The sequence below is a fragment of the Phoca vitulina genome, unplaced genomic scaffold (genome assembly GCF_004348235.1).
Source record: "Phoca vitulina isolate PV1807 unplaced genomic scaffold, GSC_HSeal_1.0 scaffold66, whole genome shotgun sequence".
Taxonomy (NCBI): domain Eukaryota; kingdom Metazoa; phylum Chordata; class Mammalia; order Carnivora; family Phocidae; genus Phoca; species Phoca vitulina.
In genome coordinates, this window is record NW_022589769.1 from 3,452,707 (window position 1) to 3,472,345 (window position 19,639).

At 49.7% G+C, this 19,639-nt stretch overlaps 2 protein-coding genes across 2 annotated transcripts in view; both read right to left on the reverse strand.

Annotated features, from left to right (window-relative positions):
- The window catches only part of EMP2 (epithelial membrane protein 2), a 76,257-nt gene extending 66,409 nt beyond the window's left edge, over positions 1 to 9,848 (reverse strand). Inside the window, exon 1 of the mRNA XM_032392238.1 lies at positions 9,506 to 9,848. The gene's annotated coding sequence lies outside the window, so the exon portion shown is untranslated. The remainder of the gene's footprint in view (positions 1 to 9,505) is intronic.
- Positions 9,849 to 11,169: 1,321 nt separating this feature from the next.
- Positions 11,170 to 19,639, reverse strand: part of TEKT5 (tektin 5) — a 35,448-nt gene continuing 26,978 nt past the window's right edge. Inside the window, exons 6-7 of the mRNA XM_032392147.1 lie at positions 13,803 to 13,957; positions 11,170 to 11,559 (exon numbers count right to left, since the gene is read on the reverse strand). Coding sequence (XP_032248038.1) covers positions 11,343 to 11,559; positions 13,803 to 13,957 — 372 coding nt within the window. The 3' untranslated portion in view covers positions 11,170 to 11,342. The remainder of the gene's footprint in view (positions 11,560 to 13,802; positions 13,958 to 19,639) is intronic.

The window sequence follows — 19,639 nt, forward strand, 5'->3', positions numbered from 1 at the left end:
ATAACTGATTCTCCTTCTCTCACTTTTTTAAAGCTGAGGTGAAATTCACATAGCCTAAAATTCCGCAAAGTGCACAGTTCAGTGGCATTTAGTACATTCGCCATGTTGCACACCCAGCACCTCTTCTAGATCCAAAACCTTTTCATCGGCTCCAAAGGAGGCCTGTACCCTTCGAGCAGTCACCCCCACCCCCCTCTTCCCAGGTCAAGAAGAGTGAGGCGAACCTAAGAGAGAGCACCTGCTTGCAGTCCCGCCCTTCTAGAGCATGAGGCTTCCCTGCCTGCTTCTCAGTTCCCCATCAGGATGACCCCTCATCAGGACAGGAGGCCACACACCCCTTGGGAAGGCCAGTCCTCTGACTCATATCCTGGGCTGATGGGTCTCCCTCATCTTCCGAGACCGCCAACAGCCTGGCAGGGGGGGTGCGGGGGGGGAGGGGGCAGACGTGCCTTCCCCCCCTCCCCCACTGCCGGGCTCAAACCCACCAGGCATGTGGTGGTAGTGGGGTGGGGAGTAGGGGAGCTGGGCCGGCAGCCCCCTGGATGTCCCCCACTCAGGCTATCCCGGGCTCTGCTCCTCATGGGTGCCCACACCCGGGCCTGCCCCCAGAGGAGCGCCAGGAATCCCAAGCAGCATAGTTGGGAGGGGAGGAGGGAAGGACCAGCTGTCTCTGGGACACCGAATTCCTTCCTCCCCAGAGCCTGTCTGCAGTCACATGGGACCCGGGAAGGTGCAGCAAGAGGCTTCAAGTCCAGCCCCCAGCCCAATATGGAGATCAAGAATGTTCTGTGTGTTTTTAGGGGAGGAATAGAAGGACTTCACATAGTTCCTTAGGAATTTTAATTGCATGCTTTGAACCTGCCCCTCCGCCCTCAGCCTTCGTGAGGGGACACTTGTCAAGAGCGCCGCAGGAACGACAGGAGCAAACAGCCAGGACTTTGTATGATGGTGACGCATTGACATTTCTGGGCAAGGCCAACAATGCAGCCGCCTCCCTCCCAGCGCCTCGCTGCCTGCCGCTAGCTGTGTGTGTGTGTGTGTGTGTGTGTGTGTGTGTGGATGGGGAGTGCCAGTGGGGAGCCACCTGGGGGCCAGTGTCAGCTCATCCTGTGTCCCTGTGGACGAGCGACCTAGCCGCTCTGTGCCTCAGTTTCCTCTTCTGTAAAATGGGGACAGAAACTGCAGCTACTCCAAAGGATGAGTGTGGGATTACTTGGGATACAGGGTCGAGTACCTGGCATCCCATAAGCACTCAGAAGGTGATCTCCAAGCCTTATGATTTTTGCTATATGTCAGCAGAGGAGGAGAAATGCTCTTCCCCCAGGGCAGCTACTGGGCGAGTAAGGCTGGGGGGACATTCTGTTCCTGTGGGCCTGGCCTTTGCCAGTGGCCTTGCCAGACCCATCCTGGACTCTCGGGCCCCCTTGGCATAGCTTTCCTTCACTGGGGAGGCTGTGGTCAGTGGTTCACACCCTGACGTCACATAGCAGGGCTTAAACTGTCTCAGCCATTCACTCTCTGTGTGACTGTGGGCAAGTTTCTTAACCTCTCTGTGCCTCTATTTCCACGTCCATAAAATGACGTGTAATAGAACCCATGTTCCAGGGCTCAGCAATGATTACATGGGACAGCACTCTGAAAAACTATCCGGCACAGAGCAGTACTCCATAAATGTGAGCCGCTTTTGAAAAAATACTACTGAACACCCTTCGTGTGCAGGGTTATACTTAGTCTTTTTTTTTTTAATTTTTTTATTGTTATGTTAATCCCCATACATTACATCATTAGTTTTAGATATAGTGTTCCATGATTCATTGTTTGTGCATAACACCCAGTGCTCCATGCAGAACGTGCCCTCCTCAATACCCATCACCAGGCTAACCCATCCTCCCACCCCCCTCCCCTCTAGAACCCTCAGTTTGTTTTTCAGAGTCCATCGTCTCTCATGGTTCTTCCCCTCCGATTTCCCCCCCTTCATTCTTCCCCTCCTGCTACATTCTTCTTCTTTTTTTCTTTCTTAACATATATTGCATTATTTGTTTCAGAGGTACAGATCTGAGATTCAACAGTCTTGCACAATTCACAGCGCTTACCAGAGCACATACCCTCCCCAGTGTCCATCACCCAGTCACCCCATCCCTCCCACCCCACCCCCCACTCCAGCAACCCTTAGTTTGTTTCCTGAGATTAAGAATTCCTCATATCAGTGAGGTCATATGATACATGTCTTTCTCTGTTTGACTTATTTCGCTCAGCATAATACCCTCCAGTTCCATCCACGTCGTTGCAAATGGCAAGATCTCATTCCTTTTGATGGCTGCATAATATTCCATTGTATATATATACCACATCTTCTTTATCCATTCATCTGTTGATGGACATCTTGGCTCTTTCCACAGTTTGGCTATTGTGGACATTGCTGCTATAAACATCGGGGTGCATGTACCCTTTCGGGTCCCTACTTTTGTATCTTTGGGGTAAGTAGGGTTATACTTAGTCTTAACGGTCACCTGTAAAAGGGTGTTTGGGTAACAACAATGGAAGAGGCCTACCGGGCCCATTTTACGGATGAGAAAACAGAGGCAGAAAACAGAATGGTGAAGCAGCTCTCCCAAGAGCAGCACAGCTAATAGAGAGTGGAGTCCCCGTTAGAATCTAGATCTAACTTGAAAGCCCAGCTTTTAACCATGACATTATACCACCACCCCTTTTAAACAATGATTAAGAGGCCCCCTTCCACCCATGACAGAGAGTCCATGCTTTCAGGATTTGTCGAGAAAAATCTGCAACAACAGAAGGCCGGTATCAATTCAATAACGTGTTGGTTGAACACAGCAGCCTCCCACCAACACTTAAATCATTGTTTAAACGCTGTTTGAGATGTATTATGTATTATGTATTTTTATGCCCATGTCCTGATGCTCACATGGGCTCAAGGAGCTGCTCCTGCCAATGTTCCTGGCCTCCCTAGAGGTCCTCGTGGAGGGCACGCTGGGCACGGAGGACGGGCGAGGATAGGATCACCTGGGCTTAGTGAGCAGGACAGGTCTCGCTCACCTATGGAGCACTGGGTTTTACTAAAACCACAAGGAGAGGGACAGAGGATTACTCAATAGTAAAGAGGAACCAGCTATTGATGCCCACAACATGGATGAATCTCAAAACAATTATGCGGAGTGCAAAAAAGCAAAAAAAAAAAAAAGAGGACACAGTGTATGATTCCATTTGCACAAAATTCTAGAAACCACAGCTAATCTCTAGTGATAGAAACAAATCAGTATGGCTCAGTCGGCTAAGCACCAACTCTTGATTGTGGCTCAGGTCACAATCTCAGGGTTGTGAGATCAAGCCCCTTGTCAGGCTCGGCACTGGGTGTGGAGCCTGCTTAAGACTCTCTCTCTCCCTCTGCCCCTCCCCCTGCTCACTAGAGAGCTCTCTCTCTCTCTCTCAAATAAATAAATCTTTAAAAAAAAAACCCAACAAATCAGTAATCAGCCAGTTGAGGGGGGGTATGACCAAGGTAGGGGGCACAGGAAACTTGTCAGGGTGATGGGTTCATTCACTATCTTGGCTGTGGCTACGGTTTCTTGGGTGAATACATAATGTTAAAACTGATCACGTTGGGGCACCTGGGTGGCTCAGGTCATGGTCTCAGGGTCCTGGGATCGAGCCCTTGCCTGCCCCCATCTGGCTCTGCGCTCAGCAGGGAGTCTGCTTCTCCCTCTCCTTCTGCCCTCCCCCTGCTCTCTCTCTTTCCCTCTCTCTCTCTCTCAAATAAATAAAATCTTAAAAAAAAAACTGATCATGTTGTCTTCCTTAAACACAGGCAGTCTGCAACTGGTCACAGCCTTCATTGAGGCTGGGCAAGACTGCACCAGGGAAGCCCCTGGGGGAATTCAGGCGTGAAAGGACGAGGTATGGGATGGGCGAACAGACCTGGGGAGGGGCCTGGGTTGGAACAGGAGTTGGAGTGCTGCCCAGGCTGGCGGAGCAAAGGATGATCACTGTGGAGGAGTGGAGGACTGGAGGAGACAGAACTCAGGTTCAGGGAGGAGGAGTAGAAGAAGGTCTTGCAAATTCACTTTTGCAAGCAATGAGTATACACTCGAAGCCCATTTTTTAAAATCTCACTTGACTCCTCAACGAAACACTATCGTTTCCCCCTGGGATGCTGATGGGTGATGGTGGTACAGGGTCCCATGAAGGCAGGACTGGGCCTGGTATAGTCCCTTCTGGGCTGAGGCACCTGGTATAGGTGTTGGCATGTGCCAGGCGCTCAGGGAATATGTCACATGAACGTATGAATGGATGGATGGATGGATGGATGGATCAATCAATCAATCAATCAATCAATGAACAAATGAACAGAGACAACCTCATATCGAGTAAGGCAGCTTCCAAGGGCAGCCTGCCCATGCATCCCAACTCACAGCCACCTTCATTCCCAGACCAGATGGCACAACTCCTGTAGACTTTAAGGTAACCCTCAACACAGACAGAGCCAGTGTGACCCTTTAGCTCTCCTAACAGGACAAGAGAGTGGACTGAGACCCTTCAGCAGGGTTTCCAGTAGCAGTCCTGGGAGATCTGGAGAGAACGGAGAGGATAGGCACCCTCTAACTTGCTGTGTGACTGTTAAGCAAGTCACCGTGCCTCTCTGGATGGGGCTTTCTCTTCTCAAAAACGAGGGGTTGAAAGTATCTTTCCTGAGGCCCTCATGAGCTCCATCCATTCATGCAAGAAACTCCCTGTGATTCTGAAGCTTAAAACCAAAAAAGGGGCCTTTGGGATCATCTTTGTTAACCAGAAAATGAAAAATCCCCAGGACTTTTGCCCTTCCTAGAGCATTACTATTGAGGTTTTACTATACTTTTCCTGGACTCAGTTTTGCGGAATTACTGAAGCAGGACTGGGAAAGTGAATACACACAATAGTGTTCAAGTTTGTAACTATCCTGGCCTCCTACAGCCCCAGTCTTTACATCTTAGACCCAGTGCTCCTTTTAACACGCCCCAACTGGGAAGTAGACTGTGAGGAGAGTCACTTTTGGTGTCTGGTACAATAATAACTGATAAACAATGCACACAGAGGGGGAAGCATGGTGTCACAGGAAGTCAACAGGACAGGAGTCAGGCACCTTGGTCCCTACCCCAAATCAGCTTCCTCTGTAGTTTTGTGACCCATGCTTGAGGTCCCTTGTCTTTTTCTAGCCCCTGAGCCTCAATTTTGTAGGCTGGATCAAAGAGTTTTTCAGGGAGCCTCAACAAGGTAGAGGGATAAAATCAGCTACTTAAGTGGTCAGCAGGCAAGATATGGGGGTGAAGCAGGACTGGTGTGTGGCAATAGGGCGTAGTGGGGACTGCAGCAAAATCAACGCTGTGAGCTGAGTGTATCAGCTACAGGGGCGGGGAGGGAATGTGGGTGTGGGGTAGTTAGATAAGCCTATCTTTAAGAGAACCCCACAAAAAAAATACATCGTAATGCAGAATTTGTTATTTAAATCTTGGTAATGAATTCAATACATTTTTGAAGGCTTTCAACAAATTGAGACTTAGGTCTCAGGCCCATCAGCCTTGTCAGTTCCTCCGTCTTCAATCCCATGTCCTTTCTTATGGCTTCTCACTTTATCTCCAAAGTCTGCTGGATTTCCAGCACATGTCAGGTCTTCTGAAAAATGCTAAAATGCTGGGTCAGGCCATGGAGGCTGGAAAAGGCTAGAAGTGTGAGTACATGCTTGCGCGCACACATGCGCGCGCGCGTGCACACACACACACACACACACACACACACACACCCTGTTTAGGGAGGGGTGCGTCCCCTGGAGCCAGCTGGGCAGCATCCCTTCGGAGCGGGACAGGGAAAGCAAGTCAACTGGGAGATCCTCCAAGTTCTCCCAATTTGTTCTCAGGCCTGGCATGGGGCCAGCACTTGTCTCTGGGATTTCCGGTCTGGGCTGCACTGGGGAGACACCCTGTATGGCTGGTCAGCGTGCCAGCTACTGAGGGCCACTCTGGGATCCCACATCACTGGCCTCTTGGGTTGTAAACAACAGATGGACTGGAAGGCTTACCCTCCCCACATCCAAATCCAACTACCCTCCTCTTTTTCTCCTTAAACTCAGAAATGACCCACCAATCCAAGATAGATATATACGCATTCGTATATGCTTGTTTGGCCATTTATCATCCGCTCAATAGAGTATTTATGGGACACCCATTGTGTGCAAGGACTGAGGGTACAGAGGTGACCAAAATCTCAGGGCATCCCCATTCCCTCCACTTCACCTCCTGCCCCCATCACTTCTGACAGTTCACCCAAAGCGTCCTGGGCACCCAGCCTGGTAGTCCTTCTTTTTCCTCTTACTAAAAATTTTCTTACCAATGAGCACACCCAACATCACTCATCATTAGGGAAACACAGATCAATAGTACAGTGAGATACCACCTCACACCCATGGAGACAGCTACTGTCAAAAGCCCAGAAGAGAACAAGTGTTAACCAGGATGTGGGGAAATGGGAACCCTTGGGGGGAATAGCATGGTAGTTGCTCAAAAGCTTAAAAATAGAATTACCATAGGACCTAGCAATTCCTCTTCTGGGTATACATCCCAAAGCATTGAAAGCTGGATCTCAAAGAGACAGGAGTATGCCCATGTTCATTGTGCCATCATCCCAGTAGCTAAAACATGGAAGCAACCCAGCTGTCCACTGACAGAGGAATGCAGAAGCAAAATGTAGTAGATCCATACAGTGGTATACCATTCAGCCTTAAAAAGGAAGGAAATTCTGACAGATGCTACAACATGGATGACCCTGGAGGACATGATGCTAAGAGAAATAAGCCGTCAAAAAAGACAAATACTGTAGGATTTCATGTGTATGATGTAGAGTAGTCCAAATCATGGAGGCAGAAAGGAGGAGGGTGGCAGTCAGGGGCTGGGGGGAGGGGGGAGTGGTGAATTAGTGTGTAATGGGTATAGAGGTTCAGTTTTATAAAACGGTAAGAGTTATAGAGAGAGATGGTGGTAAAGGTTGCACAGCATTACGAATGTATCCAATACCCCCGAACTGTACATTTAAAAATGGTGGCGATGGTCAATTTTATGTGATGCAGATTTTATCACAATGAGAGATTTAAAAAAAAATTTTTTAACAATGAGCACACCCAGCACCCAGACCTTGGTTTCCCTTTTTCATTTTTTTCTTTTTCTTTTTTTTAAAGATTTTATTTATTTATTCACAAGAGTCAGAGAGAGAGAGAAGGAGAAGCAGGCTCCCCACTGAGCAAGGAGCCTGACTCGAGGCTCGATCCCAGGACCCCGGGATCACAACCTGAGCTGAAAGCAGATGCTAACCGACTGAGCCCCCCAGGTGCCCCCAGTTTTTTTCTTTGAGTATAGCTGATGCATATTACCAGACCTTGGTTTCTAAATATTGTTCTCAAAAAAAAAAAAAAAAAAAAAACCAACCCAAACCAAAAGACCCAACAACTAAAACAAAGAAACAAACAAAAACCAAACCAGGGCTCCTTGGAGAAATGGCTAGTTCTAGGGATGGAGCAAGGAAAAAAAATCAAGAGGCGCCTGGAGCATCTTGTAGGGTTGGAAAGTAAGGAAGTGCTCAAAAGACAGAAGGGTGGGGGGGGGTGTCAAAGGGTCACAGGAACCAACCTGAAAGAGCTCCCAATGGCCAAAGCCAGAATGATTGGAAGGACACAGTAAATAAGGTAGTATTAGATTATAACTCAAAGCCTAAAATAAACATCCATGAGTGCATGAATACAAATAAATGATAGAATAAATAAGGGTCAAGGGACATACTTAGGGAAGAATTACAAATAATATATGTAAATACTCTCCCTCCAAGATGGGGGCCTTAATCCCCCTGCCCTTGATCGGGGCCTAGATTTAGTGACTTACTTCTAGAGCACGGAAAGGAAAAAGCAGGAACATAAGGTGCACCACCTTCCCCAAGGGATCGGTCACCATCACCAGGGTCATCGTCCACCATGGGGACATCATCTCGGGGGTCTTTCCCCCCAAACCCGTAACCCCAGAATAATCATGAGAACATCAGACAAACCCCAATTCAGAGACATCTGACGAACACCTTCAAATCCCTACAAATACAGGTACTCTTCGAAACCGTCAAGGTCATGAAAAACAGGGGCCGCCTGAGAAACCGTCATCAAGGGAATTAACAACTAAATGCCACGAGCTACCCTGGCTCGGATCTTAGGACAGAAGAAGTCTGAACCACAGAAACTCTGGAGTTTGTTAACACTAACGCACTGATGTTCATTTCTTAGTTTTGACAAACGCACCAGAAAGACCCTTAGGGAAGATGACGACACCAGGGCAAGCCAGGTGAAGGGTACGCAGGAACTGCTTGTGTCCTCTTTGTAACTTTTCTATAAATCCCGAACTACTGCAAAATAAGGTCTATTTATAAAAGCACTTCCTCCCGATTAATAAAGGAACACATGTTCACTGCAGATAATTCATCCTATAAACAAGTAGCCGGCACTTGCTTACCATCGGCTGTGAGCGTGCCAGTGTATTTCAATACAATCTTTTTTCCTGTGCGCTTTTGACGCAACTGAGGATCAGTTAACATCACAATTTTGTCCTCTGGGCTTTCAGCCTTACAAGCACATTCCCTCAGCATTCAAGCATTTGGCACGGGTCTCGGAGCTACTCAGTATTCCATGACTCGGCTGGGCTGTGCTTTGCTTAGCTGCTCGCTCTGCTGCTGGACACGGCGGTCAGAGGTCTCTTACGATAAATGAACTCTAACGCACACAGCTGGGTCTGCATTTGGATAGTTTCCTAAAGACAGTCTAGAGAAAGACATTCCTAAGTGGAAGGGTGTGGATACTTTTAAGTCTCTTGACACATGTTGTCAATTTGCTTTCCAAACAGCGCGCTCCCCCAGCCAGCGGGATATTGAGCACACCTGCCTCCAAAGGGTTTTCTTTATTCTTCGGAACATCCCCACGCTCGCATCTCTGTCTTCCATCCCCTGGATGCTGCTTCCCCTGGACTCTGCCTGCCCCTCTCTGTGCTCTCTGTGCCCCTTCGTCCTCTGCCCGCATTCCAGCAGCGCCCCTCTCTCTCACTCTCAGGATCTCCCCGCTGCCAGCCCATCTCCTCCCATCCTGACCCCCACTCGCCCCCTACAAGCTGCACTCTGAGGACTGTGGCTTCAGCCCCACGAATGTGCCTCCTGCACCTGTCTGTCCCTCTGCCTTAAATTCTAACAGATGGGTTCCCCACCCCATCCCCTCCCTCCAACTTCTCTCTCCTCCTGACTCTTCCACATGGAAGAATTATTTCTAAAACACCAATCTGGTCATTTCACGTCCCGACGTTAAAGATCCTGTGGACTCCCCCCCCCCCCCGCCCCACCTGCAGACATGCCTAGATTCATGCATTCAAGGCCTAAAACAGGATTGAAACTCATTTGTAGAAAAACTGACCCTCTGTGCTCTTTCAAGCAAGCTTACCTCGAGGATAGTCTCCGCCGGACACTGGACAGTAGATAGCCTTCAACACCTCTTTAGAACTTGCTGATCTCCCTTCTGAACAAAAGGAGAGAAGCCTTTCAGCCAGCATCATCTTGGGAAGACAATACTTCCTAATCAGACATCATTAGCAATATTTCGCTTTTTTCAACCCTGGGCACAGGGCACTTGTCTACAGTCATGCTACAAATTTGCCTTTAAAATAAATCCAAGATTTTTTTTTTTAAGTGCAAAAATCTAAAAGATGGTATGAATAACAGGAAGGGGGGTGCTTGATTATGGCGGACAGTCGAGGTGTTACTCCTACTCCCAGTGTGGTCCCTGGACTATAAGCAGCATCTCAGAGCTTGTTAGAACTTTAGAGCCTCAGGCTCCGCCTCAGCCCTCCTCAGAATCTGCATTTTAACAAGGTCTGTGGGTGCTCTGTGCATGCACAGAAAACTCTCAGAAGTACCGATGTGAATAATGAAGCCTGGGAAACACCGGCCTCAGGACAAAAAGTTGAAACTATTTCAAGATGATTCACACGCCTCTGCAAGGCCTTCTGCATCCAGGAGCCTAGCTCCCTGCCTTTATTTTTTCTCTCACCAAAAAGCCCACCCTCTTCTGCCTCCACCTCCTTATCGTTCACGACTCAAATCCAGTAGGACTTTTCTTTCTCTTGTTTAATTGAGGTGAATTTCACATGACATAAAATCAACCAGGTAAAGCAAGCAATTCTGTGGCGTTTAGCTGAGCGTCATTCCCCAACCCCCTCTCCCTGGCACCCAGCAATCTGCTGTTTCAGGGATTTGCCCATTCTGGACATTGCATATAAATGGAATCACACGATGTGTGGCCTTTTGTGTCTGGGTTCTTTCACTCAGTGTGATGTCTTCAAGTCTCATCCGTGTTGAAGCAGGTTTGTTACTTTTACGCAGAATAAAATTCCATTGCATGGACAGGCTACATCTTGTTTTTCCATTCATTGATGGACATTTGGGTTGTTTTCCCTTTTTAGCAATTGTGCTTATTAGCTCACTGCTATGAATATCCGTGTACCAGTATTTTTTTTTTTTTTTTGAGTATCTGTTTTCAGTGCTCCTGGTTATATACCTAGGAGTACAACTGCTGGATCATGCAGGAGTTCTATGTTTAATGTTTTCAAGCAATGTCACATCATCATAGAGCTTTTCCTTGACCCTCGCCTGCCTTCTCCTGTCCCACCCACAGAACTAATTTTGTCTCCTTTTCCTCCCATAACAATTTCAAAAACACCCCCTTGGCAACGCTGGGATTCAAACCCAGGACTTCTGGCTCCAAATCCTAGCTTTTTGCTCCTGCCCCACATAGCGGGACAGTCGCCTCCGCCTGGGACTGACCTCATTTTATAGATGAGGGTGCTCAGGTTGGGAGCCTGTCCGAGGCCACACAGCTCCTAGGTGACGGCTGGGCTCTGGACTCTCAGCTCCGGCATCCAATCTTTGGATCCCGTGGTCTATACTGTGCTCCTAAATGGACAAACAGGTTTCAAAAAAATGTGCCCCCTTCCATTCCTGGAGACACCGAGAACCTCACAACGTTCCATCCCTGAGAAACCAGTCTGTCTCCTCCTGGGATCTGCCAGGAGGCTGGTTCTGCTGCAAGGAATGAGCTCCAGGATCTTTGGTTTGGGCACGTTTATTTTGGCTCTTAATATATATATTTATATAATGTGGTTTTTCTTTCCATGATAGGAGGAAAGGGAGAAAATGACACTTTATTTTGTTTTTCTGCCTTTTCCATTTTTATGCTGCACACGGAACAGGTGAGGAGCAGGAGGCCAGGGGCAGGCGGCGGCTCAGGTGTAGCCCACCAGGCGTGGCGTGCAGGGGAAGGTCTTGCGCATGCTCATGCACTTCTCCTTGTCGATGCAGAGTGTGTTGGCCTTGATGGCCAGCTCGTGCTCCAGCCGGCACTTGGTCATTACCAGCAGCTGGAGCGTGTCCTTCGTCTCCCGCAGTCTCAGCTTGAGGGTCTGCAAGGTGTCGTCGATGGTGAACACCTCGTTCACGAGCCTGCGGCGAGAGCGGACGAGAAGGCACAGTTCACCGAGCTGGTCAGCACAGACACACCTACTAGGTGCCAGGAACTGTGCCACGTGCCAGAGACAGCCGTGAGCAAGACAGACGAGGCTCAGCGGTCAGGGAAGACAGAGGTAGAACAGGCAGAAGCGGGGGGAGTGGCCAAGGGTGATGAGCACAAAGGAAGAAACAGGATGTTTAGGGAAACAATCTGGTGGTTCCTCAGTAAGTAGACTTACCATATGACCCAGCAATTCTGCTCCTAGGTATATACCCATGAGAACTGCAAACAGATACTCAAACAAATTCCCGTTACAGCAGGCCTAGGGAACGAATATGCCACGTGAGCTGTGATGGTGGCTCGGTGGCAGGGCTGCACCCTGGGTCCCACCTCTGGCCTCAGGTCCGGGGATACGCTACTGGAAGGTCTTGAATTGGATATCAAGGTGGGCTTCCCGTGGCAGGCCTGGGCTATAGAGAGGTCACAGAGCAGCCTGGAACCTCTTAGCTCCTTGGGGCTCTAGCTCAGTGCTGTCCAACAGAACTTTTGGCAGCCACGGAAATGTTCTGTGCTGTCCAATATGGCAGCCTCTGACCACCAGCTTGAAATGTGGTTCATGGACATAAGGAGCTGAGTTTTAACATTTGTTTCTGTTAATTAATTTACATGTAAATTTAAATGGGTGTTCATTCTCAGGAATGGGCATGGATGGGAGCCGACCCATGAGAGAGGGTTTGAGGGGGAGGGGTTACCTGTAGAAGAAACAGGAAAGAAGGCCCAGAGGTGGTAAAGGAAGGATGGGGGGTGAGGAAGGTAATGCACAGACAGGACGGTTCAGCTGCTGGAGAAGGCAGAGGGCTTGAGTCCTGTTATCTGCTCAGTTCCCAACACACTCATGCACCCACCCACCCACACACACACACACACACAGACACGCACAGATACACACAGACACACACGTGCATGCATGCATGCACACTGCCTGGGGCTCCTGAGCCAAACATGGCCCATCCATGCTCCCCGTCTACCCTCTTCAGGGGTACAGCTGGTGGACAAGGAGGTGGGGAGCTTGTCCTAGAGGAGTAGGTCCTCCAGGACAAATCTGGTCCCCAAAAGCCCTGTTCTGGGTAAGTCCCCTCGGGTGGGTTATCAGAGAGCCCTCAGACCCAGAGGGTTCTGGAACCCAACCTGAGCATCTAAGAAGCGGGGACAGGTGCAGGAGGGATCGGGAGAGTTTCCCCCAAGCCCTCAGCAGGGACCTGGACCCCTTCCAGCCCAGCTGGGGTGGTTACCCTGGACAGGGCACCACTTCCAGGGGTGAAGAGCTTCCAGGCCAGCAGCAGGCTGAGGAGCAGGTAGCCAGGCCCTCAAGTTCAAAGCCTGGGGTCACTTTCCCTGCCCACTCCCTGCCAACACACACACCCAGCTTTTCCGATTCCTGAGTGCTTATCTGGCAGTAACGAGTCTATGCAAACATCACGCTGCGTCACCTGGAGCCATCCAGCATTTTCTCTCAGAACATTCTTCCTCCTTCTCTTTACTTCTCTGGCTCTCTTCACATCTCCACACATCTCGCTCAGGATGAGGACAAGCCCCTGAGTCGTGGGGCATTTGCTGTGCAGCAAAGGGAGCTGGTACAGTGCCCCCAGCATGGAGGGCCCACCCAACCAAGGGGCCTGCCCCCGGTCACTCACATTCCCATGTCTGATGGCACTTCCTCCTTTGCCTGGCCCTCATGCCATTCCAAACCCCGACCCATGCTCACAAACCCGTGCTCTGGAGCTACATGAGCTTTCCGCCCCCTCTCCAGTGAGGGGGTCCTTTGTCCACAGGAGCAGCACCCCCTTCACAAAGCAGGATGGGCAGGATTAAACTCTTCCAGTGTTCACGGAGAACTTTCCAAGAGGGAGATGGAGACCAAGGGGGGTGGGAGCTGATGCCTCTCTCCTGGGCTAGCAGGGGGGCGGGGAAGCAACCCTGGGCCACAGGCCACGTCTCTGGCCTGGGAGGCTCCCTCTCCTTAGCTTTCAGGGGAAAGCTGGAGGGCTCCCAGAGCACAAGGTGGGGGAGGCTATGGAGGGGACCCCAGAACTCCAGACCCCCTCCCAGTGTCCTGCTGAGTTGTGGGGCTACATGTCCTGATTGGTGGTGGCGGGGGAGCAGTCCATTTATCAGACCCAGGTTTCCTGGGAGCTCTGGAGACCCACCCCTCCTCATCCTGGTCTCCCCCACTCACTTGAACTGTGGGATGTCCCTGCACAGCTCCACATTGGGGCGCCGGGTCCGACACTCCAGCCTCGTCTGCGCCACCTTCAGTGGGCACTCCTTGGCCATGATGGACCTTTCCAGAAGCATGATGGTATTCTCTGCCTGGAAGATCTCCTGCAGCGTCTATGGGGAACATGTGGGGTGTGTCATGGAAGCAGCCACCTCCAGGCTGGGTGCTTAAATAACTCCTTCCCCAACCTTGAGCCCCCATGGCACGGGGGCTGCGCTCTTCCTAAGACAACCCTTGAGAACCCTGTGAACACGGGGGAGGGGCAGGTGCCAAGGCTGGTTGTGTTTCCAATCTCCAGCATCCACTGGAGTCAGCCAGTTAGTGTTCAGTGGGAGGGATAGAGGGAGGGGGAGAAAGGCCTTTAAGATGAACACAATCATCCAAAACAATCCAAAAAGCTCATCACTGAATCCACTTTAATCTGAATTAATCTAGGTTGTTCTAGATCTCTTTGTAATCCAAAATTTATGTAACTAGGTCAGCAAATAAACTAGGAAGGAAGGAAGGAGGGAAGGAAGGAAGGAAGGAAGGAAGGAAGGAAGGAAAGGGAGAAAAGGGGAGAGAGAGAGACTCAAAATTTTCTACTTATGTGTAGAAATATTTTCCCCAATATAATGCCCTACAGTTGATGGGAGTACAGATGCCAGGAAGGGACAGGCGAGAGCCTGCGGGGGACCGGGAATGTTCTATATCTTCATAGGGGTGGAGGCTCCCTAGGTGTAAACACAGGCAGAAAATCTTTGTCCAAATTCATCAAGTTGTACACTTTACTGTAAGAGTGTTATACTTCCAGGCGCCTGGGTGGCTCAGTTGGTTAAGCGACTGTCTTTGGCTCAGGTCATGATCCTGGAGTCCCGGGATCGAGTCCCGCATCGGGGTCCCTGCTTGGCAGGGAGTCTGCTTCTCCCTCTGACCCTCCTCCTTCTCATGCTCTCTGTCTCTCATTCTCTCTCTCTCTCAAATAAATAAATAAAATCTTTAAAAAAAAAAAAAAAAGAGTGTTATACTTCCATAAAAAATAAAGCTAAAATCAGAAGAAGGTCATCACGAGAAAAAAGTGGCTAAAATGGTGATACTCGTGTTGGGTCCCTGGGGGTCTTTTATAGGATTCTCTCTACTTCTGAGTGTTTGAAGTTTTCCATAATAAAAAATGAAAGCACAAGAGGACGAATGAAGATCGGCCACACTGGCTCAGTCCATGACCAGAAGGAATCCGATCTTGCACTTGGCCGACCATAAGCACGCCAGAATCCGGAGTACTCTGCACCTGTCGCCTCACTGTGGCTGACACGTCCCCTCCCCTCCCTGCCACCATCACCGTGAGCAGTTCCAGTTTTCATGGTGCCCCCCTCCTTCCAGAAGACTCTTTGTGGGTGGGCTGTGCTAAGACCCTTTCCAGACTTGGCAGGACCCAATGGTGAGGTTATACGTGCTCCCTTCCTGACAAGCCTGGCCGTGGTACCCTAACACCCTGACTTCCAACACCTCTCCTTCTGCTAGCTGTTTGTCCATCTCCCTCACTAGCATGTGCACTCCAAGAAGTTGGGGGCCTTGCTTTGTCCATGCGGCATCCCCATTGCCAGGAATAGTGCTTGGCGCAGCCTAAGGGCTGCCAGATAAAACACAAGACACCTGGTTCAATGTGAATTTCAGATCGACAACAAAGCACTTTTTAAGTATATGTGTCGGCTACTGCACGAGACATACCTACGCTAAAAAAAATGATTTGTTGTTGCTCTGAAATTCAAGTTTAACTGGGCATCCTGCATTTTTATTTGCTAAATCTACCAACTCTACTCATGGTAGGAACGCAATAAACAGTCATAGAATGAATCAATCAATCAATCACAGTGAAATCTGGAGGTCTAGATGTTTAGCTAGCTCCCCCATGGTCCTTATCCACACTGAGGTTTGGGAATAGTGTGCCCTAGACTTTATATGGTCGGGTCCATCTCAGATTTCGGTATCAGGGATAACTGCTTACACATGAAAATGCCAGGGTTCCTGAATGGGGTGGGGATTGCAAGTATGAGACCCAGTCCCCACCTTCCAAAACATTGCAGTCATGTTATCCGTCTATTCGTGACCTAGGAAATATTCACAAATCATAACATGTACTAGGATGACTATTTTAGCTGGGTTGAGCCCATATTCTACAGGCACCAAGAAATTGCTTAAAAAACCGGACTTCCCTGTTAGCTTAGGAAAAAAGTCTAGAAAGAGAGCATTTTGATATTTCAAGGTAACAACAGGATGCCCCTTCCCTACTGGGGTTGAGTTGGGCAGTAGGGTTATGGGAGGGGGCAAGGGGACTCCTTGGCCTCCTTCAAAGCCCGTGAGGAGGAAGGCTGGCCCCCTCACCTGGTCGTCACTGAGCCACCCAGAACCAGAGTGACACCGCCAACCACATGTTGGTTAAACATTATCCCATAAGAATGTTCTGTGCTCAGCACACAAGCTTCCATGTAAACACTCCAGTGGAGGGGGGGGCGATATCTCTCTTAGAAGTTGTGGAGATTTTCCTTAGAAACGTGCCCTTTTGTGTGTGTAGGGGGGTGGGGAGCTGCCCCAGATATGCAAATCTCAGGAAGCACCACCCCAGCCTGGTACAGAAGAAAAATCAAGCTTTCTAGAGAGGAAAAATGCTTCTTGGCATCACATTGCCCCGTGCAGAAAACAGCCCCTCCCTCTACCATGTGGCCTATTGGCGGGATGGGGTAAGAAGGACGCCACTGAGGGTTCGACTGCTGGTGGGACCTGCCAGGCCTGCCCCAGCCGTGAAGGCAGCTCCCAGCACGCTCCTCTTCCGCCAGTCGGAGCTGCTGCTAAGAGAACCTTGAGAGGTTCGGAGCCCGTGCTCCAAGGCTGTGCTTAGCTTTCTTGCTTTCTCCTCTCTGCTCTCTTCATCCCCTGGTCCCCAGCTCGGGGCTTGCAACTTGGGGGCCTGCAACTTGACAAAAGACCTGCCTCTTGAGTCTAGGGATAGTGCTGACACTCATTCAGGTGCTCAATCACTTCTTCCTCCACTCATTATTTTATAGTTTCATCGATTCCTGCATTGCCTTCCCAAAGTTCACGGAGCACCTAATAGGTGCAGAGCACTCCCAGGAAATGGACACAGCAGTGACCACAGCAGATGGAAAAAATCCTGTCCTGGTGGAGTTTACATTCTAGCGGAGAGTTCACTCATTCATCTGCTCCTTTGTGCAACAAGCATTTATTACATGCAACACACATTTCTTAGTAAGCGTCTGCAAGTGCTTCCCACAACCGCAAGTACTTTCTTCAGCATCACGGAAGTTCAAGCTCCTGCCACCCTCTCTTGGTTAAAACAACAACAACAAAACCTTATGGGATGTCTTTAGTGTGCAGACGTTGGCAGGGGCCGGGGCCTAGCGAGGGGCATCCAATACAAGTTCATCTCCCTTGTTGGGGAGCCCCGTTGTGAGCACAGCAGAGGGACTCGGACACAGCCCCGCAATGAACAGCAATTCTGGGAGAAGTGAAATTCATCAATTATTTTTCAAGCCTGCCAACCGCTTCCAGGAGTTGGTGCCAGGGGTGGAGGAATCCAGAAGCTTCTGCAGGCAACAGGCTGTGGCTACATTTTAACAGCTTTGCTCTGCTTTCCTTCTGTGTCTCCTTCTAGCTACTCTCCAGTTAAGGCGAGTGCTGTTGGTTCTCCATTGATACAAGGGATTTAAACACATCTTAAGTAAATGTGTTTTTAAGCATTTTTCAGGGACTGGCGTTACACCAAAACATAAAGTAAATACTAGTCCAGGTGGCTCGTGGATATGGTAAAATTGGGAAGGTGGCCCCGGGGGTGACTGGATTTGGGAAACCCTGTATTACACTGTCTCCCAGATACAGATACAGCAGGAGAGGGAACAGAAGGGAGCCGGGGAGCCGGGCAGGTGGTCACAGCCTAAATGAGGATGCGAAGGGGGGGGGCCCTTGTGAAGTCCCCCGCCTCCTGTCTCCTCAGGGCTGGCATCTGGTGTTTTGCAGGGGGGGGGGGGGGGGGCGGTGTGCTGGGACTGACTGGTGTTTGTTTCTCCAAGTCACCACCTCCTGTCTCCCGTTGGCATTTCTTGAGCAGGCAGGCCTGCCTTGGGATTTTCCAGAACAGTAGGGTTTTTCCAGAATTAGACACTCTAGGACCGATCGATGATGCACACCCAAAGCAAATCTGCCCAGGTGAGTGTATTCTGCCAAAACTGTTCCCCATAGCCTTGTGTCCAGACACACACACACACACACGCACACACGCACACACACACACTCATTCTGTCTTGGGGGCAGCCCCTGCCGCCCACCCCAGTCCTGCCAGGCTGCGCAGCTCCAGGAGCCCCGTGTGCAATGATCTGACCTCCAAAGGCCGGGAGGCAGAGACCAAGCGGACTGACCAGGGGCAGGAGCTTGAGACACAGCAGCCTTGACCTTCGTGCTCAGGAGGAGGCTAAGCATTTGCTTGGTGCCAACATAGCCTCCAAGGGCCAGCCTGATCCACCAAGCTCCAGGTCAGCCTGCTCCCTAGACCCCAAATTCCACAATGTCCCCTGGAAGAAGAGCCCCGAGTCTAAGAGGGTGACCCACATATCCCAGGACATCCGCTCCTGGGTATATACTGTCGCGTCCCAAGCCCGCTAGGAGCATCCATGTCAAGGATGTTGAGGGCGGTGTGACCAGTAGTGGGCAGTGAGCTGGCAATGGGTGCCCTTGATCACGGAGAAGGACGAGTAAAAGACAGCAAATGGGCACTGCAGAGGATTTTGGGGGCGCCATTAGGGGCAGAGGATTAGGCACGGGTAGGACCAAGGCTGGGTCTTTAAAACCATACAGGGCGAGAAAAGAAGGAAACAGACTGAACTGTATTACACAATCCCTTTTGAGAAAACAAAAAATCCCCGCACCTACAACAGCCATAGACATTTAGTAAGAATACATCTCCACCAAGAGATCCATGTTCAACAATTAGAACGGTCATCTCTGGGAAAGTCATCTGCGGGAGAAAGGGAGCGAGCATGAAGGATGGGGATAAAAGGAAGGAAACAAGAAATAAGCAAAGGGTTTTTTACAAACAGGATGTGCCAAGAAGTGAGGAGTATGATAAACTCCTCTCTGTTCACTGGGGTCAAAAAAGGAAAAAGTTCCCACAACCCTACCAGATTTAAGCTTCCTTTTAAAATAACTTCAGTTTAGTTGTTTTTTTTTTTTAATGGGAGAAAGACAATTAAAGAAAAAAAATACCATCTGATAGTAAAAGGGTATTGTTTCTTGAATTTGGCTGCATGTTAAAAAAATTTTTTTTAAGTAGGCTCCACACCCAGTATGGAGCCCAATGCAGGGCTTGAACTCTCCACCCTGAGATCAAGACCTGAGCTGAGATCAAGAGTTGGATGCTCAACTGACTAAGCCACCCAGGCGCCCTGAATTTGGCTGCATGTTAGAATCACCAGGAAGGTTTTTAAAAATACAGACGCCTGGGCCCCTCCCCCAGAGGTTCTGTTTTCCTGGGTCTGGGTATCAGGAGGTTTCAGGAGCCCCCTGAGTAATTCAAAAGTGCAGCCATGGTCAAGAACCACTGGTGCAAGTGATACACAGACACACAAACATTGAAAGTCTCTAAGAGAAGGAAACGGGTTAATGACCATAGTCAGGGACTTGGTGTTGTAAATCGAGGCTGGCTGTCTTGGCAGGAAGCCCCAAGTAGGGTAAAGGGATTAAGTTCATCCCCAGCACTGACCGAGCAGGTAGAAGATGTTTTTTTGAGATGTGCATGCGGGCTTGGG